Source organism: Limanda limanda, chromosome 7 (genome assembly GCF_963576545.1).
Source record: "Limanda limanda chromosome 7, fLimLim1.1, whole genome shotgun sequence".
Classification (NCBI taxonomy): domain Eukaryota; kingdom Metazoa; phylum Chordata; class Actinopteri; order Pleuronectiformes; family Pleuronectidae; genus Limanda; species Limanda limanda.
The window spans coordinates 7527356-7545113 of record NC_083642.1 but is presented as its reverse complement, the minus strand read 5'-3'; the positions used below and the strand labels follow the sequence as shown (position 1 = coordinate 7545113).

The following is a 17758-nucleotide window of genomic DNA, read 5'->3' as shown; positions in this document are numbered from 1 at the left end:
AAGTGGGGAAATGGGAAAGTGTCGGTCACACCATTCAAAGACCTTTTTAAGACTTTAGACACCACTGCTTTCAACCTCGGGCATTAACATTGGACTTACTTTTGTTTTATCTCCCTAACATATTTCAAAGTCTAAATCTTTTATTCTTTTAGCATCAATGTTGAAACAGTGAAACTGAATGTAGTTATTATCTGAGTCAAAGCCCAGGCTTCTGATCTCTATAACCTGTATGTGTTTACATATTATTTGGATTTTTGAAAAGGTGAAAAGTGTGAAAATCTTACCTGTTTACTTATCATACATATGTTTGCCAAAGGTTTTGAGTAAATCATATCACTGTTTCCAAACAATATTGCTTCTACGTTCGTATTTATTGCCAGTTTATTAGGTACATTTACTTTTTAAAATACAAATGCCCTGATAAGCTGGTAAATGTGAGTGTGTAATGCATTTGTCTACATTCTCCCTTAATCTGTGGTCAGTCCTGGTCACCTTGTTTAAAAGGGGTACACATATTTCAATCTTGTGTTGAATTTCAAACTTACAAGCTTCTTATGCATAAGTTGTTCAAAACTATACGACTGAAATTCTTTTATTCTACAATGGAATGCCATATAAACTGTTGTGCCACAAATCTTATTTTTGTTTAGAGTAGATCAAATATTGGAAGATAAGATACTAAAGACTTAATTAGATCAATTATATTTGAAGCTTCTGATTTAAAACAGTCATATTTAGACAGGAAAGATGCTGGTTTATTAGGCCAAACAAAATAAAAAGTTTGTTTTTTCTCATTGTTGTAAAGTATGAAAATTACAACTTGAATAATGAGTACCATTCATCAATACTCTACCACAAACTTTCTACACTGTGCATATATGTAAGATATATGTATGATGCATGCTTATTAAAATGATATCTTAACAGGAATATGATGTAAGAGGTCAACTTGTGAGAGAGGATGGGTCATATCATGAGGTCAGCATCAGGTTGTGCCTCGTTTTTAAAGACAGTTTGAGCGCCTCCTGCAGGGGATGGGCTGCACTTTGTGTATTATATATTTTTACAAGCATTTGTTTCATTTTTAATAAGAGGTGGTTTCTGATCAATTTCAAATTCAAATTGTTGGGTGAATAACTTGACTTTTCATTCTTGAGCTACTCAAAGGTTGTCAGCTCAGATGTTGCTGCTATTCTCAATAATACTCGTGTGCAATTATCTTATGCCTCCCAGATATAGTGTTAAGTGAACCACACCTGATGGACCCTTTATCAAACTTAACAAATTTGTAATTGCTTTGCAGTTTTTTCTCCATTATGTTTACACAGTGAAGTTCTGGATCAAAGGAGAAACCAGATACATATTATTTTGTTGGTAAAAATTGAAGGGTTGTCTCTTAATGTGACCTTTTTAGCCCAGGATTCAAACTGGCTATACCTGAAATAAATCTTCCTCACAAAGATTTCTCAGCATGGAAAGTACTAATCTTAGTATTACATAATATGATTTCATGCTTTTAAAGAATTGCACAATTGTTCGGAAAAGCTATTTGTCAGGACAGATCAATCTTTTTGAAATGGTTGCTTGCTAGTACACCAGGAGTTTTGAAGTTTTTAACTAGGAAGAATCAACACAACATACAGTGACACCTCTTTAATGCTAAACTTATACACTCACCCAATCTTTTTCTCTCACTTTAATTTTTTGAATGAAATAGCATAAAAACATAATAATATTAAGGCACAACATTGCATAAACAAGGAGATAAAACCTGTGCCGAAGATTACAAATAGGTAAAGGCTGACTAGTATTAATGTTACAGTATTTTACAGTGTAAATATACATTAGTATAGACGGCACCCTAGGCCGGACACAGGGATCATGTGACCAGGCTTCATGTGACGCTACCTGCAAGTTAAACTTGTGTCTCTTCTGTGTTGAGGACGAGTTTTCACATAACTTTGTTGTGCCTGATATAACACAACCATGGTATTACATGGAATAAAAGTGCTCCAAAAACATTTAATGATTTGATAAAATATTTTAAAAAAAGCATTTCCTTTACACGGTTGTCATCATGCGACCTACTGCAGGTATGGGACATCAGTAATGCGATAACAGGTTTGAAAAGATGGAGAAGAGTTTTTTGGGGTTAGAAAATTAGGATTGAATCGTAGCAGATGGTACTATGGGGTCAAAGGCAGACTCTTTGGGAGTGTAAGCCAGAAGAACAACATCTGTCTCCTCTTCTTCATAAAACGTCTTCCTCTTGAAGCAACCAAGCTTGTGTTGGAAGCAAGGAAATAAATTATTAGTTCAAAACGAAGGTTGAAGACTGTACATGGGGAACACGTGGAATAAGAAATGATCTCTCACCTTACACATGATGATTGTGGTTATGATGAGAAACAACAAACCCAATCCAACTCCAGTAAAGATGCTGAGCAGTCGATTGGGGAGAATTATGAACTCAACCAGAACTTCACTCTGTTGGCAGAAAAAGGTTTTGTAGTGAAACCTGAGTCTGTGGATCTAAAAAACAACATAGTTTGAGCTGTTTGTGAAAAGACTGAATTTACCCATTTCATGGTTGGATCGTTGTCTTTCCATGAGCAAGATTTATGAGACGTCTCCATAAATCCATCTTTTCTCTGTTTTTAATGAACATGATAAATTAGGTATCGTGGAATTTTTTTTTATCAGCATCTTTGAAAGGATAATACTGTGGTGGAACATCAGCAAACCTCTTGTTTACGAGAAACCAGCACGTAGTGTCGCCCGTCAAATTCAACACCTATGGAGCTTTTGAATTTCACCTCCCCGCTGTCTCCGGTGTATCGTTTCAGAAAGGCATTATTCTGCAATGTGCACATTAATTAGATATATATTCAGCGCTTTCAATGGTTTACTGTGGTATGTATTCTGTCAGTGTGTGTGTTGTCACTTCATACCTCTGCATGCTTTTCGAGATCCCTAAAATGTGCTTCTCCTGACAATGTGAACTCAGTGGACGACTCCTTGTCCAGGATGAATGTGTCACATGCAATGATTTTGTGGTGTTCTTCTGGCGAGCAGTGCTGTAACACATCAGCGGTTTATTTGAGACTTGTAGGTTCAGTACATGTTCATTGAGAATATTTCGACACTGTATATGTTTCACTTACATCAGCTTTGAGATCAGGGATTCTGCATTGAGTTTTGTTCTTAAAAGAGAGAAAGTAAATGTGAGTATTAAGAGTTTGGAATTTCCTACACAGGAGCATTATCAGTTAGAAGTGTTGTGGTAGTTAACAAATTACCTGCTGGACAAACACTTGATAATCCTTCATTTCAAAGTTATGTTCCAGTTGCGTTGGGAAGAACAGAGACACGTTGACAGGAAAAGCCTTAAAACCTGGATTATAAATCTGTGAATGGTGAGAGACACTTGGTCCATTTAAAAAGATTAGTTCAACATTTTGGGGATACAGTATATGCTAATTCATATTCCTGTCAAGTCAGATGAGAAGATTGATGCTACTGGCTTGTCTTTGAGGAAACTGCTCAACCGGTTGTTGTAAACAAACATAACTGCAAGCTCCTAAAGCCCAGTGATTGACATTTGGTGTATTTTTTAGTTCATACAAACCTACATAAAGAAACACATGTTAGGTTATACTTTCATGATGTATTCAACCAGCCCACCTCCAATCTGTAAATCCAGCAACTAGCTAGTGAAAGTTGAGTTGGTAAGTGGACAACTGTTTTCTGACACATTCAGCATGACAGTGTATGATGTGGTTAGAGTTTGCTGGTCATGGGAATGGTTTGGTTTCGACCTTACTATGTAAAGTGCCTTGAGATCATGTATGTTTTGATTTGCCACTATTCAAATACAATAGACTTGAACTGAATCATGAGGTGGATTGTCCACTAACCAGAAAGTTGGCAGTTTGATCCCAGTCTCCCACATGCTGTGTGTCCTTGGGAAAGATACTCAACACCAAATCGCCTCTGATGGCGGCTAAGCTAGCGTGTGATTATGTATGATAGAGAAAGTGCTGCACATGCAGTATATGCACCATATGAATGTGTGTGAATGTCAAATATGTACTGTAAAGAGCTTTGACAGGTAATCAAGACTAGAAAATCACATATCGACATGTAACGCCTGTCAGAAAGGTTGATAGATATCACTCCTTAAATATTACAAACCATCAGTAAACCTAACTTATTGTAACCTATCATTTGGTATTATTTGTCAAGCTGCTCAGTGATTTGAAGATAAATCTACTCCTCATCTGAAAAACTTAGGCTGTTGTGTAAGTGTTAAACTGAAGAGCTGTGTGGTTGGTTGTTGGGTTTGCACGTTCACAATACATGTCTCTGTCTGGCTGATGATTGGATGATAGTATGCTACTATTGTTACGCTAGATGTTCTTTTTAATAGTGGTGAATTGTTGCTTGGCAACAGCTTCTCACCCAGAACACTTGACCATCCATGCAGCTGAAGTCTATTGGGTGAATGTTGTTGAGAACATTGAAAGACAGATTTTTAGAAGTTTTTTACCTGGTATATAATCTCCATTTTTTTAGGTGCAGCCTCTTCTGCTGTGAAGTTCAGATATGTGGTGGTGCCTTCTTTCCTGAAAAGACCACAAGATGTTAACAGTGTGCTGTGGGATATATTATGCAATAATACATTTATCAAATTGATCAGATATTCTTGGGTCAAATATGAGCTACCATTACAACATGGTATTTATTAAGACACTCATACTTACACTGTCAGTCCCATTTTAATTTCAAATTGCAGTGGGATACTTTTGGTCAGGGTATTGCTCTCGGTGATGTTCGCGTTATCACTGAGAAAGCAACAGAGCAGTTATTGTGAGAACTGGTAGTTAAGTATTCAAGCATACTAGTCATCTGTAAAGTCTCTAAACATAGAAAAGGGTTTGTTGTACTGAAAGTCAGAGGGGTACAACTATGAGTCACTTGCAGAAGTTCTCTGTTATGTTTCTTTTTTTTTTGCTCTTTGTGAAATACCCTTGACATGCTGTTGAAATACAATAAAGTACATCCATCTGTCAACTATCTATCTAAGCTCCTCTGCTGTGGAATCATGTCCCAGTGTCAGTTCAGGAGGCAGACACCCTCTACATTTATCAATCGGCTTGAAACCTTCCTGATTGATAAAGCTTATAGTTAGAGCTGGTTCAGGTCTGTCTAAGTCCTTTAATTCTGCTGCTATATTTTTAGATTGCCGGGGGACACATGACACATGTTTTTTTTTTCAATACATGTTGCTGACTTGACTTGACTTGACTGAGCTTTATCGCAGCAGATCCAGGATCACTTCTGTGGCCACATCGTGGTCATGGATCGTGACGGATTATGATAAGAACTTGATTGTTTAGATATACAATATTCCTACGTATACCTTTACTGGCAATTCCTCTATCATTACAATTGTCATTGCTGCGCCCTTCATCTCTGTCAAACATTTTCTTTTGTATAAATACTTTTAAGGGCCCATATTTGACACCTTTCTGGGATTTAATATGAGGTATAAGATGATATACCGCTGGTCTTGAATAGTAACGTTCTTAAGAGGAATTAAGAGGAATTCTTCTTCTTCTTCTTTGGTTCTTCTTCTTTGGTTAGCCTGTGGTAGCTAACAAGCTGCTAGCTGAGCAACAAGTGCTTGGTGTCACTTTCGATGTCTGGACTGGTACCGGCTGGGTGGAGCTGAGAGACGAGTGCGATCCATGGTGCGATCCCATATGACTCATACAGGGGAGGAAGTAGGAAACACGACCTTTCCACAACATATTTCTTAGAATGGACTGAGTGAAAAAGAACCCGGACTGACGGTTGTCATACTTTGAGGGTCACTACTGAGCCCCTTCAAGTCATTACGGATAGTAAAAGCCCAGAAAATGTATTTGACACAATATGGGCTATTTAAACTTTGACACACCTCTCCTTTTATCGACAACATATTTTTTCATGAATGCTGTAAATGTTATTTTGATGCTCTCTGTTACATGAGGCGTCTTTTGCACTTCTGTCCGTCCTTGTAGAGGGATTCCTCACATGTGTCTCTCTCTGCGGTTTCTAAATGTTTTCCTCTGTTAAAATGTTTTCACTCTTGCTGAGGGTTAAGGACAGAGAATGTCCCACCTTGTTAAGCTCTATCAGGCAAATTGGGATTTGTGAATATGGACTTCACAAATATAATTTGCAATGATAGTAAATTATATTTTCATTTAAATGTTTGGCTTTGCTGTGTGTGTTGGATTGCATGAGAAGGCCTCTACCTTCTTCCAGTAACGGTCATCACGATTGTGTCGTTCCACTCGTACTCGGGCATGATGAGGAAAGTAGTTATAAATGTTGCCTTCACAGAAAAAGAGAGAGAAGTCACCAAACGTCTTCAAAGGTCAAAGTAGTTTGAGTTCATCATTTATAGTAGTTCACTTCTGTCTGCTGTGAAGTGGCTGCAGTTTGACTCACAGCAGATCTGCTGCGATACACAGGAAGGCCGACGCCGCACACAGTTTTGTCAAGCACCCCGTCAAGATCATGACAGCTGTGGAGCGTTGGTCTAGTCGCCTGTTTGAAGGAAAAACATGAACAAAGAAGGATGAGCTTAACATTTAAATACAATGCTGTGATACTTGCACGACTTTGACTGTTTATTAGAAAATAAATGAAGCCATGATGCTAGGTCAGAAGATCAGACATCATTACCTCTATGCCTTTTTTAAACCGAACACATAGTGTCGTTCAGCAGAGTCAAAAGCTGTCCCATTATAGAACATAGGAAAAGATGGAGAATACCCCTCATATGTAATTAAGAATAAAATAAAATGTTTACATCACCTCTGTAATAATCATCCTGGAGAAGGAGAGGCCAGGAAGATAGTGCATGGTGAGGCTGGTGTTGTATGAATCATCACCATAATTGGACAGTTTTACACTCACGTTGAAGTAGCTATCTTCTGCCACCAATAAGGCAGGAGTCCTAGGAGACACAGAGTACTTCTTACTGGTCGCACGATGCCAACATTACAGATGCTGTCCGGTGTTTGATCACATGTCGAACGTACATGAAGTTGAAATCCACCTCGAGCTCAGCAACACAGTTGTCGTTTTTTTGCACATTGCTTTTCAAAGGGAACCTGTACAAAAAAGATTGCTGCTTATTTGGAAATACAGGGCAAGAAGCAGATAGTTGCACTACATGTTCTACTTTGGTGCCATTAAATGATATCAAAACATGCAAATGAAAAAAATTGAGTTAAACATGAACAGTACAAAAAAGGTTTAGAAAACTTGATGTATAGCATTTAGGTTTATTTTAATGTATCGAAATGAGGAAGTATAAAGTGTTCTATATATACAGTCTATGATCCCTACACGTTGCAGTGTTTCTTCAGTGTTGTTTGTTGTGGTTAGTCTGTGGTAGCTAACAAGCTGCTAGCTGAGCAACAAGTGTGCTTGGTGTCACATTCGGTGTCTGGACTGGTACCGGCTGGGTGGAGCTGAGAGACGAGTGCGATCCCATATGACTCATACAGGGGAGGAAGTAGGAAACACGACCTTTCCACAACATATTTCTTAGAATGGACTGAGTGAAAAAGAACCCGGATTGCAATTGTCATACTTTGAGGGTCACTACTGAGCCCCTTCAAGTCATTACGGATAGTAAAAGCCCAGAAAATGTATTTGACACAATATGGGCTATTTAAACTTGACACACCTCTCCTTTTATCGACAACATATTTTTTCATGAATGCTGTAAATGTTATTTTGATGCTCTCTGTTACATGAGGCGTCTTTTGCACTTCTGTCCGTCCTTGTAGAGGGATTCCTCACATGTGTCTCTCTCTGCGGTTTCTAAATGTTTTCCTCTGTTAAAATGTTTTCACTCTTGCTGAGGGTTAAGGACAGAGAATGTCCCACCTTGTTAAGCTCTATCAGGCAAATTGGGATTTGTGAATATGGACTTCACAAATACAATTTGCAATGATAGTAAATGATATTTTCATTTAAATGTTTGACTTTGCTGTGTGTGTTGGATTGCATAAGAAGGCCTCTACCTTTTTTCAGTAACGGTCATCACGATTGTGTCGTTCCACTCGTACTCGGGCATGATGAGGAAAGTAGTTATAAACGTTGCCTTCACAGAAAAAGAGAGTGAAGTCACCATAGGATTTTGTGGGACATCCATTTCATCTTAGTTTGGAACCTGTTAAGAGAGCGTCTGTAAGGATACAACTCTGTGTGACGGCCTGCAGCCATCTGCAGTGCACATACCTCAACACTAGCCGACCTGCTGCTGTCCACGTTCAGGACGGCACTCGCACTCTCAATGTCGACTTGGGAAAAGTTGAATTTGATGGTGATGGGTGAAAAAGTGTCTTTCAGACATTTCTATGAGAAAGGAAGAGAAGTCATCTGCATATTGTTGAAGACATAATCACACAGTAGAGATTTTTCATTTTAGAAATTGATTTCAGCATGAACATGAGAAAATATCAAATAAATGTACAAGATTTTGACGGCTAGTGTAACTGGAGTCCAGTTTTATCAGTTTAATGTATCATGATGTGACAAAAAAGGTATTGCTACATGGAGAGGTGGGTCGGTGAGTCTTTGAGCTTGAATAAACAACAACAACAGAAAACAAGTAAACTAAAGCATGCAGCAGATTTCTATACTGATAGCAAACATTTCAGTGTTTTCCTCAGAGGAACATTTCTGTTTGAGACAAAGTGTTAAAATCCTTAAGCGAATTGTGAAAACACAACTATACACAATTTCGATGCGTCTGTTGCAGAGGTCATGTGCTCAAAACATTTCGCTCATTTTTTACTCCGCCCTACACAACATTTTATAGTGTGTCGTGTAGGACAGAGCTCCTCCATTTTTTTCTGGCCATTGTCTCCCTATAGAAAATATTGCTAGGACCCCTCACACATGTCCCTTGGAATATTAAACCTAGCCTACTTTTCATATTTCTACAAGTTTTGTGAGAACAACTAAAAACATTTCTTAGGGTCCATTTCTTAGGGTCCTCTGATCCCAATTTCAGAACAACTGGTGTTGGTTATGGAAGCAATTTACAGTGTAGCGACATGGATGATATTTATATATAGGTGGTAGGTGCTCTAAAACATATGTGTAGAGTATGAGTGTGAATGAATTGGTCTCCATACAGGCATGTTGACAGGGTACTGGAAGCAAGTTTCATTAGCCGTCAGGTTGCAGGTGGAAGTAAGACTCCTGGCTTTCTTGTCATTTCCAAAGAAACCTCGGTAGGTTTGTCTCACTGGATCCACATTAAGCATGTATGAGATGTTCAGTCCTGAGCTCATCACGTCTATAAGGACACACAGCAAGATTCAAGTACCTCATTGATAGGGTGTGCACTATTGGCAGCTCTTAATAAATCTGTTCATTGGCTTCGGTACTTACCAGCGTTGCTCTTTGTGTTTTCTACCATTTCAAAGCAGACTTTTAAGATCCCCATGGGTACACTTTCATCTGTTTGGTCCACACAGTTAATCTCCTCAGTGCTTATTTCCTTAGGAAGAAAAGAGAGATGTGCGGTGACGTTGAAGACAGGACGGGACCTGAAAGATATTGATTAAAGATACAAATGTATTAAATTAATTTTAAGAGATAAAAAAATGTATCATTAGACTGTGGTCTAACAAACGAGGTTCTGCGACAAGTTGTCTTTGTAAGTTTATTTGTAAAAGCTGTTTGCAGAAAGGATCACACAGTGAAGGTGGAGGTAGAAAGTGAGAGGAAACGTGTGTGTTGGATACCTCCTCACCCAAAATACCCAGGGGGGCGGTGTGTGTGAATGTATTGTTCTGTGACTGGAACATATAGTCTGTAACAGTGCATCCTAAATGTGTTAGAGAGGAACTAGTATCATGTATGGTTGGGTGGTTAGGGTGAGTGTTCATCAAAAAAACACAGTCCAACCACAGACTAAAGCAAAGGTCACTAGAATTCAGATGACCTCAGGATCAACTTCTGCAATACATGAAAAGACTTAGGGCTCACATGCTAGAAAGTGTGTGCACCATAAAGTTTATGTCGAGCTGTGCCCTAGATGGAAATGTCTGTTGTAGGGATAAACTAAGACGTTATTAAGTAAATTTCCATTACAAGAAGCTTATTTTTAAAGAGTCTTGCATAGAGTTGAATCATATTTTGGTAGGTCATATAGGAGACGGTTGATATTAGTTCCTTTGGTCCCGCTTTATACCAGCCTGGATGTAAACACTGCTTTATTATTGTAGAAATATTGCAACTGCAAAAAAAACTGACCTATATTTTGAAATCAGCTTATGAGACATTTTCTGTATATTTGAACAGATTTGATATTGTAATTTCTTTAATTTATAACATTTAATTAATATGTTATAGGTTACTTATAGTGCTAAGTAGGTTCTCAGGTAATGTGTTCACTCAAAAACCCTTTTTTATCTGATTCTGATTCAGACTTGGCCATAGTCTTTAAGGTTCAGTTAGTAGTATTTAGTGACATCTAGTGATGAAATTGCATGTTGCAGCTGAATACCACTCACCCCACTCTCCCCTTTTCAACATGACACAGAACCTCTGGAAACCTTAAGTTGTCATAAAAAATCAACAGTGTTTAGTTTGTCCAGTTTGGGCTACTATAAAAAAAACATGGCGGCCTCTGTAGAGAGGACCTGCTTCCAATGTAAATATAAAGTATTTAAATATAAAGGGCCCATTCTAGGGAAAATAAAACAATGATTCTTACAATTTAGATGAAACACACTAGTGAAACATCACTAGGATTATTTTATATTCACTTTCTGCCAGTAGATCTTTTCACCTAAATCTGACACACTGAACCTTTAACGCACACAGTATCCATACCTCAAGACAACAGCCATGCCCTGGGATCCGATCAAAATATCTGGAAGTCCGTCCTCTCCGAGGTCAATGCGCCCATCAATGGCCTGTCCGAAGAATCTCATCTCAGGTCTTATTCCCTGTCCCATGATTCTCTGGAATAAAAGATTGGAAAATTTAAAGTGTGCACGATTCGCCTATAAATTCTAAGTTACTCATTAGAGAGGTGGTGGAAACAGATGATGCTTGATAGATGGGGCAACATCTACGAAACCAGACTGCAGCCACTTTGCTCACTAACAAAAAGGAGCCATAAGGATCATACATGAAATTGGATATCAGGAACAATCTAATAATCTGATTTTAAAGTCACATGCATTGAAACTCATGGATCTGGTGGAATTTATAGTTGCTGTGTGTAGAATTTAGTGAAATCTAGTGGTGTAGTGTCATGTGCTGAATCCCCCTCACCTCACCCTCCCCTTCCAAACATGATAGAGAACCTGTGTTAACCTTCAGTGTTCATAAAAACTCAAAGGGTGTTTAGTTTGTCCAGTCATGGCTACTACAAGAAACCTGGCGGCTTCCATAGAGAGGACTGAATATTTATGTTGTGGTTTTCTACTACATAGGTTGTTGTTTAATTATTTTGTGATTTTTTTCCTATAAATGTATTTAATTCTATCTTTTTAAAACATTTGAAATGAACTAAACTAAACTAAACACAAACATTTTGGAGGTTATAGCTGAAACAACTGAAAAATGTTCTGATGATAATATCGTCCTCGTCATCATGTCCTTTAATGTGAGTTTTTGTTTGATTCAAAAGACAATTTTACACTGTGTAATGAGGAATGAATACATGTCTGTCAAAGATTTTGACAGACAGTATAGAGATGACAGGAAATTAGGAAGATTCAACAAACGTCCCCATGGTGGATTTGACCTGGTGAAATTGTGGTTCATCTTAATGCTGTATTCACTGGGTTTCCTTGATGCACCACTGGTTGATGTGTGGTTGATGAATCTACCCACAGCATGTCAGTGATGAGCTCACCTGGCTGAAATTGCTGCGTATGCCATTGCGTCTGTCACCAAGGTAGATGTACACAGCCCCTCTGTTATCATCCTCAAGGGGGGCTCCAACAGCAACGTCTCGGAGTTCGTCTCCGTTAAGATCCGCAAGGCTGGAAATGGTGGTGCCAAATCTGCCCATGGATGCTGTCACATTTAGTACAATTTCCAGTTGCATCTGTAGAAGTCAATTCATTATGAAAACAAATGCATCGATTAAAAACGTGAAGGAAACAAATAAGAAGCATCTCTAAGCTTTATCGCTGCCCCCACCTCCTCAGACAGTATGTAGACATAGATCCGGCCTTCTTTCTTCTCATGGGGCTGATAGAACAGGGGAGCTCCCACCAACAGGAAGTCAGTGTTACCATCTGAGTCGATATCTACTGAGCACAGCTCTGCACCAAAGTAGGAGCCAATCTGAAAATGTGGGGCATACAAATGCAGAGGGTCTAAACATACACTTGCTAAAACATTGTTTTGAGTATAACATGTATTTGAGTAGAGTAAGGATAATCATGTATTCTGCTTCCAAGAGCTCTGTCATTTTCTCACACAATTCCTCAAAAAAAATAAGAAGAGTGGCCAGTGCAAGGGAGTTTTCTGGTTTCCTCTTCAAAACCTCAAAAATAGTGCAACTTTGCTGCATGATAATTTAGCTGATGTCCTTGATTGCATTAATGAAAAACACTACTAACAGGGCCTGGTCACCTGTTACATGAAGCTTTCTGAGTAACTTTGCAAAGTAAATGCTGATGTCTCTTCACAGTAGCGGTATATGTGAGGGGTTCCAGCAATGCTGTCTCAAAGGTGAAAGTAAACCTGCACCTTGCACACATTCTTGTTCGTCATTGAACAGCTACTTTAATGAGAAATGACCCAAAAATGATTGAGACGGCCTCTAAGGGCTGCGTAACAAAAAGACGTTTGTTAACTTGCACTGGCAGATTAAGCAAAATTAGCACGCTAAGCAAAACGTTTATGTTATTATGTTCAATAACTCATATTGTAAACAACCTTTTCAAGACAGTGTACCTACCTGGGTACCATTTAGTGATTGGGCTGCGGTCCAATTACCACCATCACGTCTGAAAAGTAGGACCTGTCCTGTGTGCTCAAATCTTGGTGCACCCGCAAAGTATAGAGAAGCATTGTCCCTCTTGCCAACAGAGATGGAGTATCCTGCAACAGTGACCGTCACAACATGATATGTCACTCACATGAAATGTTCATTTTTAAGAAGCCCAGTGCTTTACAGCTACTTCAAATGTCAGTTACATCGTCATTTACCTTTGCATGTCTCCTGCCAAAATAAACTATTTTAATAAAGGGGCAGGTGATATGGTAATGACTGTTGATGTGACTTTACCCATGTAGGAGTCCTTCTTCATTAGTGGATCTTCAATTTGTGTTTCTTTTCCTTCATGGATCTCTCTGAGAGAGCCCCCCCAGCTCTTTGAGCCCACTGAACCCAGGATCAACGTATTCTGTCAACAGAGAAATGCATTGCTAGTCAGAGCACAGAGAAAAGTGGAGCTACCAGTGGGTGCTATGTCGAATGCTCAGTCTGAACTACTGCTGTCAAACTGGTTGGTCCACTGGGGCACTAGAGAAATGTTGTTTCATCCAGAAAAAACAATGGAAGATTGTAAACAGTGGTCCCTCAACAAGACAGCCGCTTTGTTCAGGAGGGAATTAACTCTACTGTTTGTCTGCACCTGTGTATAAAACCACTGGGATTTTGAATGTGCTCAGATTTTTGTCTGTTTTCACTTTACTCACGTTATAGAAGACAGCACTGAATCCACTCTGAGCCATTTCCTCCTTCAAGTCTCCTCCTAAATATGGAACAAAACTAGTTCACTAGTATTGGTGTGTATAGGCTATGGTATTTTTTATAACATTGTTTGATAGAGAGGAAAGAAAAATATCCAATATCACCTTCCATTTTAAAAATCCTTTTTTGAAACTTTTCCAGTATTCCTTCCAGTCCGTTGTAGTTCTCGATTGGAAAGACATAGTCCTCTGCTGGTTTTGAAGCAATGGCTGTGAATCTTTCTAACGAGAAGTCTTTGACCTGAAATCAGAATGCAGTTTGATATTATGACCCACGTCTAAGTCTGAGGTCGTAAATAGAAACAGCACAGGCTGAAAGGCTGAGCTCTAACATGATTGTTACACTACCATTTAAAGAGAAAACACTTAAGCTTTGCTGGTCAAACATTTCAGTTCTTTTCTAAGAAGTGCAATTGTGCATCTCTGTAGGAGTTCCATGAGCTGAATGTCTGTCTGTATGTGGAATGCATATCCTGTGAACCAGAATTTTTAAATGCAATGCGTTCAATATAAATACAAATAGGATAAACAGGTGACCAGCACTCTGTAGCAGTCAGAAGGGGCGGGACCCTCAATCTGTGTACCAGATTCAACAGGTCTTCTTCTAAGTCTTAGAGTCTAATTCCTCTGATAAACATCAGCAGAAATATCCCATATTACCCGAATTCACCCTATATATACACAGTATATAAACCAAACACTTCAACTGTAGCTCAGCAGGATGAACACAGGACGAGAGAAGTAAACTAGTAACATAAATAAGACAGAGTAAGAAGAGTAATAAAACATATCATATCACAGCTTACCCCAATGACAAAGCGAATGATCTGTTTCTCATCATATTTTTTAATAATCCCTTTGTCTCTGTCACTGGGATTCCCATCTGTGATCATTACCAGAACTTTAATTGCATCAGGAGAGGCACCTGCAGTTAGGTTTTCAAAGATATTTATCCTGAAAAAAACAAATAGTAAAGTGATTTTTTAATTGCTCAGAATAAACAAAACTCCATCTATAAATATTAATAAATCGACAATTATAACTTAACTGAACTCACATCACAAATTCGAGGGCTCCATGTGTGTTGGTCTGATCCTCCATGTGGGGTTCTTTCATTAGTTTTTCAAGAGCGCTGCCATCTTGATAGTCGTTGAAGTCAAATACCGTTCTGTGCTTTGAGGAGAACTGAACTGCTGAGAACTGGAAAATGCATGAAACAGACAACACAATACAATTTAACATAACACCATTTGTATATAATTCAACAAACAAAAGTCATGAACTCTTTAATGTTGCAGTGGAGCAGTGACCTTGATTGATGTGTTCTTAAGGCTGGCCATTATATCCACTATGAAATCTTTACTTTTTCTGAACTCAGTTCCGGTCATACTGCCTGATCCATCAACAAGAAAGACAAGGTCCACTGTCTTTTTGGTACATTCTGAAAAGAAATATGCAGAATAAAAACATTGTTTGTTTGGACAAAAGCATGTAGAACAAGATGTGAGCAATGGAGACATTTCCAGTCTTTCATCATCTCTTACCTTGGAAAGCAGGAGTGAAAGAGGAGATTGTCTGAAGACTATATGTCATCTTGTAACACACAGTGTTCAGATAGGAGTTTTCATTACATTCATGGGCTACACTTGGGCTGCAAACCTAAGTCCAAACATAAGAGGTAAAGGATATTAGATTCATAACATTGATTTGTAATGGTTTTATCTAATTATTGGCCTTTGTGATTTTCTTACAGTGAACTGGGAGCTTGTGGAGTCTGTGGCGATCGACAGGCCGAGGAGCTTCACTGGTAACGTTTCGTCTTTCACAGTGATGTCTGAAAGTAGCATTTAATTAGTACTAGAATAATGCAAAGCATTTCAGCTACATTATCAAGTCTCTTTTTTAGGCCTCACATTTCTGTATTGTTGAGAAGTGTACTTTGTGTGTGGTTAATTGTGTAACATTGACTGTATTCAACACTGTATTTGTATACCTTCAGCATTGAAACACTGGGTGCTTCGGTTTTTGTAAGGTCTGCATACTCCTCCAGATCCATTGAGCTGCAGCGGCGCAGTGACGATTATCCTTAGAACGAAGTGAACAACCATGAAAACAGTCGTCTGAACCATTGAAGTAATCAAAGTGGCAGGAGCAGCACCATTTCAACACAAAGAAAATGCTCTCTGTGTGAAGCAGGATGTGAAGTCATGCTTTTGTGATGAACAGCAAGATCTGGATGCATCCGTCAAAGTGATCAACAATAACGTCTGACAGTTCTTTACACCTCTGCAGTAGAAGGAAACCTAATTTATCTTCTGCTTCTACTTCTTGAGTCATAAGGATTATGGCGATATCAGCAACAGTAATAATCAACTGAACCTCCAGGTTGAACATGCAAACTTACCCTTTGTCTGTGCCAGACGTGAACTGAAGCACTTTGTATCCAAAGAAATCTTTCTTTTCACCAGCATAGACATCAGGATTTGTTGCATCAATGTTGAAAGCCAAGGAAAGAGGGGCGGCTGCAATTAAAAAAAATTACTTGTTTTTTTCTTGCAAGCTTTAATCTTATTCCGTAGAAGTAATAATAATCAACAGTTTGAATATTGTATTTAAACTTTGTTAAGCCTTATCACTTCACATGTTAAGAAAACATTGATCTACTTTAGGGCTACAGTGTTTCTACTCAATTATTGTTTCAGATTTAACAAAAGATTCTGCACAAATGATCATATTCAAAGAAAAGGTAGATAGAAAGTAAAATTGTACCCAAGTGTAGCTGAGGCAAATGGTTTCATATCTATCCAACTTCATACTCTTACACATATTCATATATATTTCCTAAAATACGAACCAATACTAACATACTTACTTGGATATTTTCCAATTGTTGACCTTGATGTACAATTAAACCTTAAATGCACTGTTCTCAAGCAGCATTGATTTGGGAGGATATGAATATTGCAAATGTTCAAGAAAATCTGGATTCACCAGAACCTTCCATTCTTTGTTATCTTTATTTGTCCTTTTATTATGTGATGAATGTATTGTCAAATAACTAGAGCTTTTCAAAAATGTTTTAGCTTGAAGCTGTACTAATCATATTTAAATTTTTTTAAGATCAAATAATAGAAAAATCTCGTAAACGAACTCACAGAGAATCCACAGCCCAGCTCTGCTGTTTGTTCTCTCTCAAAGGTCTCATAAGTGTTGTTTCCAAGAATAGCAGCAGGCAGCTATTTTCTAAAAGCACTCAAAACTCATTTTACGCAACTATATCTGCTCAGCAACAAATATTCAAGTTGAAAGAGTCCATTCACAAGGCTTTGTAACTTTACATAAAATACTTTTTTTTTGGTAAAACGAAAAAAAAAATTCTATTTGTTTTAAGCCTAAAACACTCAAACACACATTCTCCCACAAACCCACTTCATCTCGTGGAGAAATTTTGTCCGATAAATGTAGGAAATATTATTTTCTTACCAAGCGCTACCATGTAGGTGAGAAGGAAAATATGACGCTGGTCTCTCATCTTCCACACGAATCTTCTCAAGGCTAAAGATGGTGCTGCTTGACACTTTAAATTAAACCCTATGTGCAACACCTCCTGTGCGCGTTTTAAATGAGGGAGTTACGGTAACAGATGGTTGTGACACTTCTCCTCTCACAACAATGCTCTCAGCAAAATGTATCTCTTCCCTCACACTTTCGCTTTTGGCTTGCTGCTCTGAAATGTACGGTGGCTCTGAGGAAATGCATTGTCCATATTGTGCAGGGGTAGGTAACCTTTACTAGAGCAAGTTTGCCCCCTCTTCCGTGCTCAGATCTCACTGTGTGTCTCCGAGCGAGTTGGCGGCGGCGGAGCCACGGGGCCAGTGTTGTGGGTGTGAGCTATTTGGGAGCACAGACACACAGACACACAGACACAGACACACACACACACACACACACACACACA

General features: G+C 38.5%; 1 protein-coding gene across 1 annotated transcript; it reads right to left on the bottom strand.

Annotated features, from left to right (window-relative positions):
* Positions 1-1745: 1745 nt before the first annotated feature.
* LOC133005369 (integrin alpha-M-like) lies at positions 1746-17332 on the bottom strand. The gene is made up of 32 exons (XM_061075030.1): positions 17284-17332; positions 16205-16322; positions 15794-15885; positions 15552-15634; positions 15345-15459; positions 15111-15241; positions 14858-15000; positions 14607-14754; positions 13906-14041; positions 13747-13802; positions 13334-13451; positions 13004-13146; positions 12238-12384; positions 11948-12142; positions 10915-11045; positions 9466-9623; positions 9207-9370; positions 8305-8421; positions 8088-8167; positions 7095-7166; positions 6868-7009; positions 6499-6597; positions 6303-6382; positions 4764-4844; positions 4550-4625; positions 3300-3407; positions 3165-3203; positions 2952-3077; positions 2745-2858; positions 2580-2651; positions 2377-2487; positions 1746-2283 (listed from the first exon to the last, which is right to left on the bottom strand). Exons 1-32 carry the CDS (start codon positions 17330-17332, stop codon positions 2161-2163), a joined length of 3567 nt encoding a protein of 1188 aa, XP_060931013.1. The 3' UTR covers positions 1746-2160.
* Positions 17333-17758: the final 426 nt, after the last annotated feature.